Source organism: Neopsephotus bourkii, unplaced genomic scaffold (assembly GCF_033783945.1).
Source record: "Neopsephotus bourkii isolate Nb327-2 ecotype Australia unplaced genomic scaffold, CSIRO-AGI_Nbou_v1 NB_217, whole genome shotgun sequence".
In the NCBI taxonomy this organism is placed as follows: Eukaryota; Metazoa; Chordata; class Aves; order Psittaciformes; family Psittacidae; genus Neopsephotus; species Neopsephotus bourkii.
The window spans coordinates 20,364-35,280 of NW_026900729.1; the positions used below are offsets into that span (position 1 = coordinate 20,364).

General features: G+C 66.2%; 3 protein-coding genes across 9 annotated transcripts; 2 read left to right on the forward strand and 1 right to left on the reverse strand.

Moving 5' to 3' along the window:
* Positions 1–59: 59 nt before the first annotated feature.
* Positions 60–4,570, forward strand: CCS (copper chaperone for superoxide dismutase). 2 transcript variants are annotated; one of them, XM_061344424.1, is made up of 8 exons: positions 61–210; positions 3,114–3,186; positions 3,268–3,405; positions 3,480–3,657; positions 3,748–3,808; positions 3,892–3,969; positions 4,131–4,234; positions 4,328–4,570. In XM_061344424.1, exons 1-8 carry the CDS (start codon positions 115–117, stop codon positions 4,527–4,529), a joined length of 930 nt encoding a protein of 309 aa, XP_061200408.1. In that variant the 5' UTR covers positions 61–114; the 3' UTR covers positions 4,530–4,570. The 2 variants fall into 2 exon arrangements, with proteins under 2 accessions (XP_061200409.1, XP_061200408.1); XM_061344425.1 differs by lacking the exon at positions 4,131–4,234 and having other exon boundaries at positions 60–210.
* A 167-nt stretch (positions 4,571–4,737) lies between these two features.
* On the forward strand, positions 4,738–10,300 carry RBM14 (RNA binding motif protein 14). Of its 3 annotated transcripts, XM_061344436.1 has the most exons (3): positions 4,738–5,235; positions 7,083–8,700; positions 9,020–9,633. In XM_061344436.1, the coding sequence occupies exons 1-3, from the start codon at positions 4,749–4,751 to the stop codon at positions 9,225–9,227; spliced, it is 2,313 nt and encodes a 770-aa protein (XP_061200420.1). In that variant the 5' UTR covers positions 4,738–4,748; the 3' UTR covers positions 9,228–9,633. The 3 variants fall into 3 exon arrangements, with proteins under 3 accessions (XP_061200420.1, XP_061200421.1, XP_061200422.1); XM_061344437.1 differs by lacking the exons at positions 7,083–8,700; positions 9,020–9,633 and adding an exon at positions 10,089–10,300; XM_061344438.1 differs by lacking the exon at positions 7,083–8,700 and having other exon boundaries at positions 9,020–9,219.
* A 328-nt stretch (positions 10,301–10,628) lies between these two features.
* Positions 10,629–14,618, reverse strand: LOC133207485 (RNA-binding protein 4B-like). 4 transcript variants are annotated; one of them, XM_061344443.1, is made up of 4 exons: positions 14,514–14,618; positions 13,765–14,186; positions 11,829–12,527; positions 10,629–11,196 (listed from the first exon to the last, which is right to left on the reverse strand). In XM_061344443.1, the coding sequence occupies exons 2-3, from the start codon at positions 14,174–14,176 to the stop codon at positions 11,836–11,838; spliced, it is 1,104 nt and encodes a 367-aa protein (XP_061200427.1). In that variant the 5' UTR covers positions 14,177–14,186; positions 14,514–14,618; the 3' UTR covers positions 10,629–11,196; positions 11,829–11,835. The 4 variants fall into 4 exon arrangements, with proteins under 4 accessions (XP_061200427.1, XP_061200426.1, XP_061200429.1 ...); XM_061344442.1 differs by lacking the exon at positions 14,514–14,618 and adding an exon at positions 14,488–14,512; XM_061344445.1 differs by lacking the exons at positions 10,629–11,196; positions 14,514–14,618 and adding exons at positions 13,320–13,409; positions 14,488–14,512 and having other exon boundaries at positions 12,392–12,527.
* Positions 14,619–14,917: the final 299 nt, after the last annotated feature.

The window sequence follows — 14,917 nt, forward strand, 5'->3', positions numbered from 1 at the left end:
GTCTCGGTGCGGCCCTGCCGCCTACGGCGCTGTTGCCATGGCGACAGCACGCCGGAGGTGGTTCTAGCGACAAATCCTTCCCCCTTCCGACCAACCCACTTCCGGTCCGTCGCCATGGCGGTCCGGGCGCCCCAGCGGCCCTCGCGAGTGGTTCCGGGTGCAGAGTCCACGGCCATGGCGGAACCGGGAGCGAGCGGGAGCAGCTGCCGGGTCAGAGCCGCTCCGGGGATGCGGGGCTGGGGTGAAGGACCCCGGGAGCCGGGCTTGGGGGCGCAGCGTCCGGGCCACGGGGGTTGGGGGTGCAGAGCCCCCCGTTACAGGAGCTTTGGGGGTGCAGAGCCTCTTGCGCAGCAGTTTTGGGGTGCAGCGCCCCGGTTACAGCAGTTCACGGGGTGCAGGACCCCTTTCAGGGCCGTTTTGATGTGCAAGACGTCTTTCAGTGCAGTTCAGGGGATGCAAAGCCCCGGTTGCAGCAGTTTTGGGTGTGTAAAGCCCCTGTCAGGGCAGTTCCAGTGCTGCAGGGCTCCTTCCAGAGCAGTTTCAGGGGTGCAGAGCCCCGGTTACAGCAGTTCGGGGCGGGCAGGACCCATTGCAGGATGGTTTAGGGGGTGCAGGACCCCTTGCACAGCAGTTCTGGGAGTGCAGAGCCGCATTTACAGCAGTTCAGGGGCTGCAGGACCCCTCGCAGGGCAGTTCTAGGAGTGCAGAGCCCCATTTACAGTGGTTTTGGGGGTGCAGGACCCCTCGCAGGGCAGTTCAGGGGTTGCCAAGCCCCGGTTGCAGCGGTTTTGGGAGTGCAGAGCCTCTTGCACAGCACTTGTACGGGTGCAGAGCCCCGGTTACAGCAGCTCAGGGGTGCAGGACGCCTTTAGGAGCAATTTTAGGGGTGCAGAGCCCCGTTTACAGCGGTTTTGGGGGTGCAGGACCCCTCGCAGGGCAGTTCTAGGGGTGCAGAGCCCCATTTACAGCGGTTTTGGCGGTGCAGGACCCCTCGCAGGGCAGTTCTAGGGGTGCAGAGCCCCATTTACAGCGGTTTTGGGGGTGCAGTACCCCTCGCAGGGCAGCTCTAGGGGTGCAGGACCCCTCGCAGGGCAGTTCTAGGGGTGCGGAGCCCCATTTACAGCGGTTTTTGGGGTGCAGGCCCCTCGCAGGGCAGTTCTAGGGGTGCAGAGCCCCATTTACAGCTGTTTTGGGGGTGCAGGACCCCTCACAGGGCAGTTCTAGGGGTGCAGAGCCCCATTTACAGCGGTTTTGGGGGTGCAGGACCCCTCGCAGGGCAGTTCTAGGGGTGCAGAGCCCCATTTACAGCGGTTTTGGGGGTGCAGTACCCCTCGCAGGGCAGTTCTAGGGGTGCAGGACCCCTCGCAGGGCAGTTCTAGGGGTGCGGAGCCCCATTTACAGCGGTTTTTGGGGTGCAGGACCCCTCGCAGGGCAGTTCTAGGGGTGCAGAGCCCCATTTACAGCTGTTTTGGGGGTGCAGGACCCCTCACAGGGCAGTTCTAGGGGTGCAGAGCCCCATTTACAGCGGTTTTGGGGGTGCAGGACCCCTCGCAGGGCAGTTCTAGGGGTGCAGAGCCCCATTTACAGCGGTTTTGGGGGTGCAGGACCCCTCGCAGGGCAGTTCTAGGGGTGCAGAGCCCCATTTACAGCGGTTTTGGGGGTGCAGTACCCCTCGCAGGGCAGTTCTAGGGGTGCAGGACCCCTCGCGGGGTGGGGTGCGGAGCCTTACAGCGGTTTTTGGGGTGCAGGACCCCTCGCAGGGCAGTTCTAGGGGTGCAGAGCCCCATTTACAGCTGTTTGGGGGTGCAGGACCCCTCTCAGGGCAGTTCTAGGGGTGCAGAGCCCCATTTACAGCGGTTTTGGGGGAGCAGGACCCCTCGCAGGGCAGTTCTAGGGGTGCAGAGCTCCATTTACAGCGGTTTTGGGGGTGCAGGACCTGTCGCAGAGCAGTTCTAGGGGTGCAGAGCCCCATTTACAGCGGTTTTGGGGGAGCAGGACCCCTCGCAGGGCAGTTCTAGGGGTGCAGAGCTCCATTTACAGCGGTTTTGGGGGTGCAGGACCTGTCGCAGAGCAGTTCTAGGGGTGCAGAGCCCCAATTACAGCGGTTTTGGGGCTACAGGACCCCTCGCAGGGCAGTTCTAGGGGTGCAGAGCCCCAATTACAGCAGTTTTGGGGGTGCAGGACCCCTCGCAGGGCAGTTCTAGGGGTGCAGAGCCCCATTTACAGTGGTTTTTGGGGTGCAGGACCCCTCGCAGGGCAGTTCTAGGGGTGCAGAGCCCCATATACAGCGGTTTTGGGGGTGCAGGACGCCTCGCAGGGCAGTTCTAGGGGTGCAGAGCTCCATTTACAGCGGTTTTGGGGGTGCAGGACCCCTCGCAGGGCAGTTCTAGGGGTGCAGAGCCCCATTTACAGCGGTTTTAGGGGTGCAGGACCCCTCGCAGGGCAGTTCTAGGGGTGCAGAGCCCCAATTACAGCGGTTTTGGGGGTGCAGGACCCCTCGCAGGGCAGTTCTAGGGGTGCGGAGCCCCATTTACAGCGGTTTTTGGGGTGCAGGACCCCTCGCAGGGCAGTTCCAGGGGTGCAGAGCCCCATTTACAGCGGTTTTGGGGGTGCAGGACCCCTCGCAGGGCAGTTCTAGGGGTGCAGAGCCCCATTTACAGCGGTTTTGGGGGTGCAGGACCCCTCGCAGGGCAGTTCTAGGGGTGCAGAGCCCCATTTACAGCGGTTTTGGGGGTGCAGGACCCCTCGCAGAGCAGTTCTAGGGGTGCAGAGCCCCATTTACAGCGGTTTTGGGGGTGCAGGACCCCTCGCAGGGCAGTTCTAGGGGTGCAGAGCCCCATATACAGCGGTTTTGGGGGTGCAGGACCCCTCGCAGGGCAGTTCTAGGGGTGCAGAGCCCCATATACAGCGGTTTTGGGGGTGCAGGACCCCTCGCAGGGCAGTTCTGGGGGTGCAGAGCCCCATTTACAGCGGTTTTGGGGGTGCAGGACCCCTCGCAGGGCAGTTCTAGGGGTGCAGAGCCCCATTTACAGCGGTTTTGGGGGTGCAGGACCCCTCGCAGGGCAGTTCAGGGGGTGCAGGACCCCTCACGGGTGCTGACCCCCGTCCCGCAGCTGGAGTTCGCGGTGCAGATGCGGTGCGGGAGCTGTGCAGACGCCGTGCGGGCAGCGCTGGAGGGAGCCCCCGGTGAGTCCCGGTCCCCCGCTCCCAGTGCGGGTCCGTCCGCTCCGAGCCGCCCCCCTCCCCGTTACCCGGTGCCCCCCGCAGGCGTGCGGCTGCTGGAGCTGCGGCCGGAGGCGCAGTCGGTGCTGGTGGAGACCACGGTGGCTGCGGAGCGGGTGCGGGAGCTGCTGGAGCGCTCGGGGCGCCGCGCGGTGCTGAAGGGAATGGGGGGCTCTGAGGCCGGTGAGTGCGGGTTCGGGTGTTGGAGGGGGGCACGGGGAGGGGGGTTTGGGCGCTGATGTTTCCCCCCCCCGCAGGGAGCCTGGGGGCGGCGGTGGCCGCGCTCTCCGGCCCCGGCGCCGTGCGGGGTCTGGTGCGGTTCCTGCAGGTCTCCCCCACGCGGTGCCTGGTGGACGGAGCCGTCGATGGGCTCCCCCCGGGCCCCCACGGGCTCCACGTCCATGAATTCGGGGACCTCTCGCAGCCCTGTGACAGGTACGGCAGCGGCTGGGGGGCACACGGGAACCCCCCCCGGTGTGGGGGTGCTGGCACCCAGGGCTCACCCCGTGTCTCCCCTCTTTGCAGCTGTGGGGAACACTTTAACCCCGATGGGGAGCACCATGGGGGACCCCAGGACCAGCACCGGGTGAGTCAGCGGCCGTGGGGTTGTGGGGGGGGCTCCTGGACACCCCCTGAGCCCCCCTAATACAGCCCCTCACCCCACTGCAGCACGTCGGGGACCTGGGGAACATCTGGGCTGATGCTGAGGGCAGAGCCTGCTTCCGCATGGAGGATTCACGTCTGAAGGTGAGGCGGGGACCCACGGCCATGGTGGGGGTCCAGACTGCACCACATGGCTGTGGGGGTATCTGACCCCAGTTCTATGGCTGGGGGGGGTGTTGGGCTGTGCCCCATAGCTGTGGGGAGAGGTCCAGCCCCATCCCTACGGCTCTGGGGGGTCCTGCCAGGTCTGGGACATCATCGGGCGCTCCGTGGTGGTGGATGCGGGTGAGGATGACCTGGGCCGAGGCTCCCACCCGCTCTCCCGGGTGACAGGGAACTCGGGGCCGGGGTAAGTGCTTTGGGGTCACTTGGGGGGGGGGGGGTGTCAGGGGAAGCTGCTCACGCGCTCACCTCCCGTGACCCCCATTTCCCCCCCACCCAGGCTGGCCTGCGGCGTCGTGGCCCGCGCAGCCGGGCTCTTCCAGAACCCCAAGCGGGTCTGCTCCTGCGACGGCGTCACCCTCTGGGAGGAGCGGGACCGGACCACAGGAGCCTCCAGCCCCACAGCAGCCCCCAGCCCCACAGCAGCCCCCAGCCCCACGGCCGCTCCCAGCCCCACAGCGGCCCCGGCCCCCCACCTCTAGGAGCGGCCCCGGGCCATCAATAAACGCTCACTGGCTCTGCAGCCCCCGTGGCTTGTTGGGGGGCCGGGGCTGCTCGTCCCCGCGGCTTTCGGCGCTGCGCATCCCGCGGCCCCTTTAAGAGGGGGCGTGGCCAAAGCAAAGAGGGGTCCCGGGGGCGTGGCTTATGGGGCATTGTGCAGGAGGGCGGGGCAGGCAGGTGGGGGGGGGTGATTGTTGCGCATGCGCAGTGCTGAAGGCGCGCAGCCGCTGCGCAGGGGCAGTGTTCGTTGGCGCGTCCCGCTCGGCGCTGAGGAGACGTCGCCATTTTGTGCGGCCGCCGCTCGGTTCCGTTCCGCTTCCCTCCCCTCGGCCGCCGCCGCCATGCGCCCCGGCGTGAAGCTCTTCGTGGGCAACGTCCCCGAGGAGGCGACGGCGGAGGAGCTGAGCGAGCTGTTCGCCGGCACGGCCGGGCCGGTGCTCGGCATAGCCCTCATGAAGCAGTTCGCGTTCGTGCACCTCCGTGATGAGGCGGCAGCGGCCCGCGCCATCTCCCAGCTCAACGGGCACCAACTTCACGGCCGCCGCATCGTGGTGGAGCCCTCCCGGCCCCGGCCCACCAACACCTGCAAGATCTTCGTGGGGAACGTGTCTGCCGCCTGCACCAGCGGCGAGCTGCGCTCGCTCTTCCAGCAGTACGGCACCGTGGTCGAGTGCGACGTGGTGAAAGGTACCGGACCCGCCGCCGCGGACGGGGCTCCGCACAGCTCCAGCCCCGTTCGCCCCCCCTGGGGCAGCCCTCGCCGCTAGCTCGCCGCTCTCCTCCGTGCTCGGAGCCGCTCCGGCCCCGCTCTCGGCTCGGGTGACCCGTGTTCCGTCTGCCCCCTCCCCAATCTGGCGACGGCGCCACGCACGGAGCAGGGGGCGGGGGCCTCCTGCCGACCCCCCGGCCCCAGCCGGAGCCGGGCGAGCCCTTGTGGGCTGCTCACGTCCGATCCCTGCCCCATTAAACCCACACCCCCTCCCCGCCCCCGGTGCGCTCGCTCCAGCCAGGCCGCGGCCTCCATCATCGCCTCCCAGGCGGGGTTAACCCCCTGCCCGCTGCCGCCTCCACGGCTGTTCCCAGCGCAGCTTCACCTCCACAAACACGCTCCCACGTGGAGCAGTCGCGCTCCCATCCGCAGAGGTGGCAGAGCCAAAGCACAGAGGGAACACGCTGTGAAACCGCGGGTCCGGGACCCCCGAGCACCGAGTGCTCCGGGGGACGGTGTCAGCCCCGTGGCACAGAGGCACCCCCCGGGCCCTGTCCCCGCCGGCTCCTCCTCGCGGGAGGTGATGTTGTTGCCTTTGCTCTTTCGTCCCAGGTCACAGCTTCCCAACGGAGCCCATCAGAAACTGCCCTAAACTGGGGCCAGCAGCTTCTGGCAATCCCTTGGCCAGGGGCTGATTCGTGGGGTTTCACCAGAGAGGGTTGGGGGTGCAGGGAGAAGACGTCCCCCTCCTGATGCTGCCGGATGTGGGATGGGAGCCAGGAAGGGGTGGGATGACAAAGAGGAGCAGAGGGGGTCGTGTAGGGGGTAAGGGAAGCGGTGCTGATGTTTAGCCAGAGTCTGAGGTACCGGGATGGGGTTTGCTGCGCTCCCATGGTTGGGCTGCCCTGGCTGAGCCATACGGCAGCCTTCTGGCCATACGCTGTCACCGGCGGTACCGGTTACGGTGACCCCTGGCCCATGGCTGCAGGAGGAATGCCCTTCAGCCCCGTGCCGGCCTCCCGGACCCGTCGTGCCACAGGGACACCCCCCCGGCTGCTGTGGTGGCGTCTGAGCCCGAACCCCGTGGGCCCGGTGTGGGCCCGGTGCAGTGGTGAGAGCTGTGCCAGGGGACAGGCAGAGGGGGATGCGCTGTACCGCCGCAGACCTGGCACAGCCGCTCCGGGTCCCGCTTCTCCCCCTCCTGCCTCGCTCTCCATCTCCTTTCACCAACTCTGTGCTTCCAGGCCGTGTTGTGCTGCTCGCCCCGGGGTGCAGTGCTGCAGGCTGTGCTCGGGTGCTTCCCTCTCCTTCATCCCCTGCCTCTCCTCCCTGGCCTCTCTTCTCCCACTTTCTTTCTCCTGCCAGAGACTTGATGTCTCTCGGTGGGCAGGGGCCTCCTCTGGCTTTGCTCCACTTCCTGCCAGGACTGCCTGGCCGGGCCCCCGGGGCGCTTGGTGCCCATGTGTTGAAGATGGGTAGGGAGGAGCTGTGGTGCCACAGGGCAGGGTGCTGAGCTGTGGGGGTGCAGGTGAAAACGGGGAGAAATAGAGCAAACCAGAGCTGTGCCGGGGTGTTCAGGGGCCACTGAGCAGGAGGCTGGGTGTGTTAGGCTGTGCCCAGATCCATTGTGGGGTGGAAGCGAATGAAGGTGGTCCTGTCTCTGCTGCCTGAGCAGTAGAGCAGGGCTGGAGGAACCCGTCCCAGTGCCTGTCCTGCTGCTGCTGAGCCACCATGGCCCCCATGAGGCTCCTTAAGCATTCAACCCTGTAACAAATTGTCTTTTCTCCCCCCCTCACTGATAATCCTCTGTCTGCTGCTTTATCAGACTATGCATTTGTTCACATGGAGAACGAAGCAGATGCAAAGGTTGCCATCGAAAACCTTAACGGGAAGGAGGTGAAGGGGCGCAGAGTGAACGTGGAACTCTCCACCAACGTCCAGAAGAAGGGCGCAGGCCAGGCCCTGCCGCCCACCCTCGGCCTGGACAAGACCAAGAGGATCGGCCTGGAATACCGAGAGAAGTTCCAGCCCAAGATCGAGGGCTTCGACCAGCAGCGCCGGGTGGCCGACGCTGCCTTCCCCTCAGCCGCAAATGCCGGCTACGCTGCCGCCTCCTCCCTGTACGATTACCAGCAGCGCTTCGGCACTGGCGGCGCCGGCAAGTACGAGGCTTTCGAGGCGCAGGCCAGGCCCGTCTCCCCCTCTTACTTTGGGAGAGATCGCAGCCCACTCCGGCGCTCCCCGACCCGCGCCGGCTACGCGGCAGTGACGCTCCCCATGACAGCACAGCCTGCGACTTACCGCGCCCAGCCCTCGGCCTCCTTGGGGGCTACGTACCGCGCCCAGCCCTCGGCCTCCCTCGGCGTGGCCTATCGCCCGCAGCCCACCACCGGCCAGGCTGCTTCCTACCGCACCCAGCCCTCTGCCTCGCTGGGGGCTACGTACCGCTCCCAGCCCTCCATCTCCCTCGGTGCCTCTGGTGCGCAGCCCACCGCCAACTCCCTTGGCTCCTACGGTGCCCAAGCCCCTGCCTCCTATGGCGCGCAGCCTGCCGCCTCCCAGCTCTCTGGCTACGGTGTCCAGTCCGCCACCATTGTCTCCTCCTACGGGGCGCAGGCTGCCTCCGCCTACCCCACTTCCTACAGCGCCCAGGCTGCCACCGCTGTTGCCTACGGTGCCCCAGCAGCTGCTGGTCCCACTGCCTCCTATGGTGTCCAGGCTGTGGCCACGCATGTGGCCTCCTACAGCACCCAGCCTGCTGCTGGCTACGGCGCGCAGCCCATAGACGGCCACGCTGCTGCCTACGGTGCACAGCCTGGTGCCACGCTCTCTGCGTCCTATGGCGTGCAGGCCGTGGCCACACACATCACCTCCTACGGTGCCCAGGCGGTGGCCAGTCATGCTGCTGCTGCTTACCAGCCTGTGCCCGGCCACTCAGTCTCGTATGGCGCCCAGCCAGCACCTGCACTCTCGGCCCCCTATGGTGCTCAGCCTGTTGCCAGTCACTCTGCTGCCTATGGTGCCCAGCCCACCGCCAACCTGCCCTCCTCCTACGGCAGCCAGTCTGCTGTCACCGCGCTCTCGGCCACCTACGGCGCCCAGGCGGGCTCCTCGCTGGCAGCTTATGGCAGCCAGGCCATCAACGCCTCCTACAAGGCGCAGGCGTCGGCCCCACTGACGGCTGCGTACCGGCCGCAGCCCTCTGGCTCGATGGCGGCGTCCTACCCGGCGCAGCAGCCCTCCTCCGCCTCACTGGCGGCTGCCTACCGAGCCCAACCGGGCAGTGCCTACGACGGGCCGAGCCAGCTGGGGCAGCCCGCGGCCTCCTACCTGGGCCTGTCACAGGCCGCCATCGCACCGCCATACGAGCGCACCCGCCTCTCTCCACCTCGCAGCGCCGCCTACGACGACCCATACAAAAAATCCTCCGCTATGGCTAAAAGGTACGGCGCCGGGCCAGGCACCAGGTGGCCATGCAGTGTGGTCTGTGCCACCCCGGTGGGTGCCAGTGCCCAGCTAGGGGCTTAGTGTCAGCTCCAGCGTGTGGAAGGGTGGGTGCTGTGTGCCAGGGTGGTGGGGATGGGGCTTCGCCTGGGGCGGTCGAGCCGGCGGTGGGGCTTCCTGCAGCGTCTGATCTGCGTCCAGTGCCAGCCTGGCGGTGTTGCGCTGCTGCGGCGTGTCCCTGTGCGGGACGCGATGGCCGCTGGTGGTGGATTTGGGCGCTTTGCCCTTCCTTCACCACGTGTCTCTTCTCTTGAGCAGGTACGGCTCCGAGCGCCGTCTCTCTGACCTCTCAGATTACCGGCGCTTAGCAGACTCGCCGCTCGCGTACCGCCGCTCACCAACAAAGTCCCCGCTGGATTACCGCCGCCTCACGGAAGCGCACCCCGATTACGCCCGGTACTCGGGCACTTACGGCGATTACCTGCCCGCCGCACGCGTCCATTCGGGCTACCAGCGCCGCCTCTGAGCCGCTGACAGCGGGCAGGCTGTGTGCGCCGCGGCACGGCTCGGTTCGGGTCTGGCTCTCGCCCCCAGGGGCAGGACGGTTCTTTTTTAGCTGCGTTTTCCTTTCTCTTTTTTTGGAGTTGTTTTAGAAGGATCCGTGTTTACGGTTGGAAAGCGGGTGCCGGGCGCGTGGTTCACCGTCCCCTCCCGCCATAGCGTGGTAGCGCCGTCTTTTGCAGTCTCAATTGGCATCGGTTATAACCCAGGCAGTCATTGCCACTGAGCAGAGCCCACGCTCTTTTATACCACGAGTTCCCCCTTTTGGGGTTCACTCCCCCTTTGGCAGCGTCAGTCCGCGGCAGGGCGCTGGCTCAGCGCAGCACCGGGGTTTTGTATGACTGTAAATAAACGTTGGGCTCTTCACCGTTTCCCAACTGCCTCCCGTTTGGTTCTTTCCCTCCCCCAGTGCTTCAGGGGCACCGGCAGTGGCTCCATCCACCTCCAAGAACCTGGTTTTGTGCAGTGCTATGCAGTATGTGCCAGAGCTGCTGGCAGACTTGGAGCACAATCGGTGTTTTAGCAGCAGCAGGAAGTGCCATAGCACTGCCGATGTTACTGCTGGACTACGCCACAGCGCACACATTGGTGCCTGGTGCCTTTTTTTGGCTGAGAAAAGCCGGGTTTAGGAGGTGAGACTGAGTCAGTGAAGCAGGGTCTGTGTTTGCTCTGGTTGTGTGTGCGTGGCACCGTGCCCTGACTGTTCCTATCACCACAACAGTGTCCAACAATGCCGGGGCAGTCCCGGTTGTGCCATGGGGGGTCAGTAACCACAGCGGGAATGAGTTGCACAGAAGGGACTAACGCTTCTCCCCTCCTTTTCCAGGGCAGGTGCTGGGAGACGTGCACCCAGTGATGGAGGAGCCAGCGGGTGAGCACACAAAGGAAATGAGCTGGAGTGACCCTGGAAGCGGCGGGTGACAAGGGCCTCCCCAAAGGCCAGGATGTCAATGAAAGCAGGATCCTGGCTCTAAGCAAGCACCGACAGACAGGGGGGAGCAGTGCAACAACGGGCTCCTTGAGGACACTAATGAGGTTAATTCACAGGTAGCTGCACAGGTGCCTGGGAGGAGAGAAGGAAGCACAGTGGGGTGCAAGGGTGCAGCTGCCCTGCATAGGGGCACTGGGATGAGAGCCAGGTGGTCATCAAAACCCAGTCCCTGCTTGTCAGCAGGGTGGTGTGTGGGGCTGGGGACCTCCCCAGGGTCACTGCCTCTTTGTCTGCAGCACAGACTCCATGGGGACCCTGGCTGGGAGCTCCTCATCATAAGGGCACCGGGCAGCACCAGTAAGTCCAGGAGGTTACGAACTGATGTAAGTGGGGGGGAATTGAGTCCAGAGCAATAACAGGGGCCGGAGCCAGGGGTTTTGTTAAAAACTGGAGTTTATTTTACGGGGAAGTGGGGCTGGGGGACACTCAAGTGCCACGGGATGAGCTCCATGCACAGGGCTGGCCCTCCCATGCCGGTGCGGCGCAGCGGCCTCAGTCAGCTGCGGCATTTGGGACTGAAAAGCTACGAGTGGATTATTCACCCTCTTAAAAAATAAAAAAAAAAGGAAAAGAAATAATAATAATAATCAAGGAGGCTCCGGCGAGGGCTCTGCGCGGGCGGCAAAGCAAAGCAAAGCTGGCGCTGCGGGTACGGCTACGGCTACACTCGCTCAACCACCTGAGCCTAGACCAGCTAGGGGGGGGACAGGGGCCCCCGAACTACCTGAAAAGCAAATCCTGACAACAAGAACAGTAAAGCTGGGCTGGGGGGACACGACAGGGAAGGGGCTCAAACTACTCCTGACCAAGCTGGGAAGAAGCTGAGCGTCTGTTAGGAACCGACTCATTGGCTGAGCCTGGCAGGAAGCCCGGCGCAGCCCGAGACGCGCGGTGCCGATTCGGTGTGCGACGGGAACCCGACGTCCAGCCGCAAATATCTTACCTGAAAAGAGAAAAGCAGAGTTGGCGCAGGCGCTGGGATGGTGCCAGGGACCGGGCCGAGCCCCAGCGCGGCTTCCTGAGACACAGCGGAGTCCTGGCGTGGCGCCGGGGGCTGCACTGGGATCGTGGCCATCCTGGGAGGACCCGTGCCAGGGCAGTAACCCAGCCAGGGGAGGCTTTCACCGGGCAGATCCCAGGAGCACCGTCCCGGACAGCAGCAATTCCCAGGGAATACGTGTGGCAGCCGCAGCACACAGCGCTGGCGGCTCTGTGGGAACCCCCCGCCCCATGGTGGCTGTGCCAGCACAGCACACAGGCTCAGCACTGGCTGCACAGGGATTACAAGCAGCGGGAGCCATGAGGGAGAGTGACCCACCAGGACTGACCAGCTCCACCAGCAGCACCGATTGCCACAGCACCTCCTCACCGGGCAGAGCATCCAGAGCCAGCATCTGGGCTTTAACGCCCGGCAAGCCCTGGCCCTGCTTCACCGCAGCCGTTCATCCCGGCTCACATCGAGGCACAGACACTCAACCAGCACAACCAGTGCCTGGGGGGGCTGCAGCCCCCCCATTATCAGCAGCAGCCGGGGTTCCCCCTCCCGCTGCACAGCAGCCGTGCCAACACGCTCACCTCCAGCTCAAAAGGCAGAGTACCGCGCCCGGTCCGCATACGGGTCCCGCCCGAACCGCTGCAGGTCGTAGAGGGAGGCCCGGGCCACCGAGGAGACCGGCGACAGCTGCCCACGCTCGTACGTGTACGCCTCTCCGACGGTGGTGGCCGCAGCGGCCGTGCGGCGCAGGGGGCTTCTATCCCGGGTGTAATAGGTGGAGGAGGCGGCCGCCGCGGCAGCGGTGGCGGCAGCGGCGACGGCGGCCGCCGCGCTCGGGGTCGGCAGCAGAGCTCTATCGTACGCGTCTAAGGTGGTGGGGATGCGACTGGCCATGGCTGTGGTGGCGGCCATGGCCGAGGACTGGACCTGGGAGTACTGGGCATACTGGGAGTACTGGGCCATGGTCTGCTCCGCGTAGGCGTCGTACGCAGAGGCCGTGGCGTAGGAGCGGACGCGGTAGCGCTTGTAGTAGTCGGCCATCCCGCCGTAGGCCTCATCGTAATACACGGTCTCCCCATAGCCCGCGGTGTAGGGAGTGCGCACGGCTCCGTACTGCTCGTTATAGGCCTCGGCAAAGTCCGCCACTTGCCCCGGGCGATCTACCGGGCACTCCTTAGACCAGTGCCCTTCCTTCCCGCAGCGGTAGCAGCCGCTCTTGTCTCCCATCCCGGGCGCCGTCCGCAGGCGGCTGGTGGAGAGCTGCACGCGCATCCGCTTGCCTTGAGGAGAGAGACGCGAGAGGGAAGCCGTCAGTGAGGCCGCACCGAGAGGCTCCTCACAAGCACCGGCACCGGCGGGACGGGACTGGCCGCAGCCCCACCCTCACGCAGCCTCCGATGGCGCTGGGCACCGCAGCAGGGAGCAACCCGGCGCAGGAGGAGCCCGCAGTGGGCTCGAGCGGGAGCTGGCCACTGGCCAGGAGAACACCGGTAAGACCAAGCACTGCCCATGCCTGGCTAAGCCAGGCTGGGCTCTGGTGACTCCACCAGCCAACAACTACCACAGTACACAGCCCAAGACGGCTTCTTGCCAGCACCCGCCGGTGCTGCCGCAGCCTGGGATGAGCCCGCGGCACCGCACAAGCTTCCCGTCGGAAAACGCTCCCGCCAGCAGCAGGAAGATGGAGGCAACACCGGGCAACCCCGGAGCCCGGCACGAGCCAAGCCAAGCGCAGCCGCGGCTCTTGCTGCTCCCACGGATGCCACCACGGCTGCGGAAGCTCCGGATGCCGCCGCACCATCCCGGTGGGAGAGGGAACCCCGGAACGGGGGCAGAGGGGGTTTGCCGGAACCCCCGCCTGAAGCACCGGACACCTCCCTGTCGCCCCGGCCGGCCGGAGACCACGCTCGCCACGAGCTCGAATCCGGACGCTCAGCCCCGGCGCTGCGTCCGCGCCTGCCAGCGAAAGCTCCCGCGCCGAGACGGCGAGAGCCCGAGCGAGCGATGCCGCGAGCCGCCGGCACCGGGGCCGCGGCCGGCGCGGGATCGGGCGCCTCCGCTCACCCTCTTACCAGGCAGGGCAAGGCTACGAGGGCGGGCGGCAGCCTGGCTTCACGCCGCGCCGTCGGCACAAGAGTTGGGACTTCGCCGTCGGGATCCTCCTGTGGGGCGGCCGTGCTGGGTTAAGTCAGAGATGGGTCAGTCCCGTCCTCCCCCAGCCCCAAACGCCCCTGCCCTCGCTCCGGCACCGCGCCGGGAACGGCCTCCTCGTGCCCTGTGCGGCACAACAGGAGATGGGATGCGGAAAAGAGAGCGAAAACCAAACTAAACCCCCCCGTTTGCACTCAATTGCAGTGAAGGGAAGGGCGGGCGAGCCCGGTGGGGCCAGTTGAGGCCTCACCCGTGGTGCTGCTGCTGCTGCAACCCCAACCTGCGCAGCCGGAGCTGGAAGAGGGAGCGAAACCATCTAACGGGAATACCGGGAGTCCTCCCAGCCCCATCCCCGGCGCGGATCACCTTGGAACTCGGTGTTGTCCAGCCCGCGGATGGCCTCCACCGCGTCCTCCGCCCGCTCCATGTGCACGAAGGCGTAATCCTTGACGATGTCGCACTCGATGACGGGGCCGTACTCCTCGAACTTGGCCCGCAGCTCCAGGTTGGTGCAGGCGGGGCTGATGTTGCCCACGTGCAGCTTGGTGGAGGCCTTGCTCTTGTTCTTGCTGGCCTCCACGTTGATGCAGACGCCGTGCAGCTTGTGGTGGTGCAGGTTCCGGATGGCGTCCTCGGCCGCCGTCTTGTCCTCGATGTGCACGAAGCCGTAGTTCTTGATGATGTCGCACTCCAGCACCTTCCCGTACTGCTCGAACAGGGAGCGGATCTCCTGCTCCGTCGCCTCCCGCGGCAGGTTCCCGATGAACAGCTTCACCATCTCGAACACCCTGACACGATGGGGGGGGGGCCGGTCAGTCCCGCTCTGTGTGCGGCCCCCCCCAACCCGACCCCCGCCTGGTGCCGCACCCACACCCCTGCAGGGCAGAGCCCCCAAAACCTCCAAAACCACCCCAAAACGCTGTACCCGCCCCCCCCCGGGGCTCAGCCCCGCTCTTTTGTCTCCCGATCCCCCCCCCCAAAGCCTCCGCTCGCCCCAGCGGCCCCACGGCAGCGCTGCCGGTCCCGGCTCCCCCCCCTCACTGCCCCCTCCATCCCCATCGCCCCCCCGCTCCCTCCGGCCCCCGGTACCGGCGCCGCCGCGGCTCCGCCCCCACCTGCGCCCCGTCCGCCGCGCTGTGCTCACAAAATGGCGGCGGCGCTGCCCGGCTCGGGCTCCGCCCACCGCGCCCCCATTGGGCAGCTCCCCTGCCCTTCAGGCGCCAGCCCCGCCCCGCGGTGCGGCCGCAGCCAATCGCGGGAGAGCAGGGGCGGGGCGCTGGAGCGGTCCATTGAGGACTCCGTGCGGGGGAAGCACTGCTGTGACCCGCGGGCACCCCGGGCCACATCCGGCCCCAAACCCTCCCATCCCATTCCATCCCGCTTCCAGTCCCAGCCCAGTCTCATTCTAGCTATGGTCCAATCCCACCCATCCTCATCCCTTCCCCACCCACCTCCGCTGCATCCTAATCCCACCGCCATCCCATCCTATCGCTATCTCAATCCTGTCCCCGTTCTATTC

What these genes read in the sequence shown, in the direction of transcription:
- CCS (XM_061344424.1), top strand. Translation starts at nt 115, where the DNA reads ATGGCGGTCCGGGCGCCCCAGCGGCCCTCGCGAGTGGTTCCGGGTGCA. An exon ending in AGCGCTGGAGGGAGCCCCCG is followed by an intron (nt 3,187 to 3,267) that starts GTGAGTCCCGGT and finishes TGCCCCCCGCAG; the next exon opens with GCGTGCGGCTGCTGGAGCTG. An exon ending in TGGAGGATTCACGTCTGAAG is followed by an intron (nt 3,970 to 4,130) that starts GTGAGGCGGGGA and finishes GGGTCCTGCCAG; the next exon opens with GTCTGGGACATCATCGGGCG.
- RBM14 (XM_061344436.1), top strand. Translation starts at nt 4,749, where the DNA reads ATGCGCAGTGCTGAAGGCGCGCAGCCGCTGCGCAGGGGCAGTGTTCGT. An exon ending in CGAGTGCGACGTGGTGAAAG is followed by an intron (nt 5,236 to 7,082) that starts GTACCGGACCCG and finishes CTGCTTTATCAG; the next exon opens with ACTATGCATTTGTTCACATG. An exon ending in TCCTCCGCTATGGCTAAAAG is followed by an intron (nt 8,701 to 9,019) that starts GTACGGCGCCGG and finishes TCTCTTGAGCAG; the next exon opens with GTACGGCTCCGAGCGCCGTC.
- LOC133207485 (XM_061344443.1), bottom strand. Translation starts at nt 14,176, where the DNA reads ATGGTGAAGCTGTTCATCGGGAACCTGCCGCGGGAGGCGACGGAGCAG. An exon ending in GGACAACACCGAGTTCCAAG is followed by an intron (nt 12,528 to 13,764) that starts GTGATCCGCGCC and finishes TCTCTCCTCAAG; the next exon opens with GCAAGCGGATGCGCGTGCAG.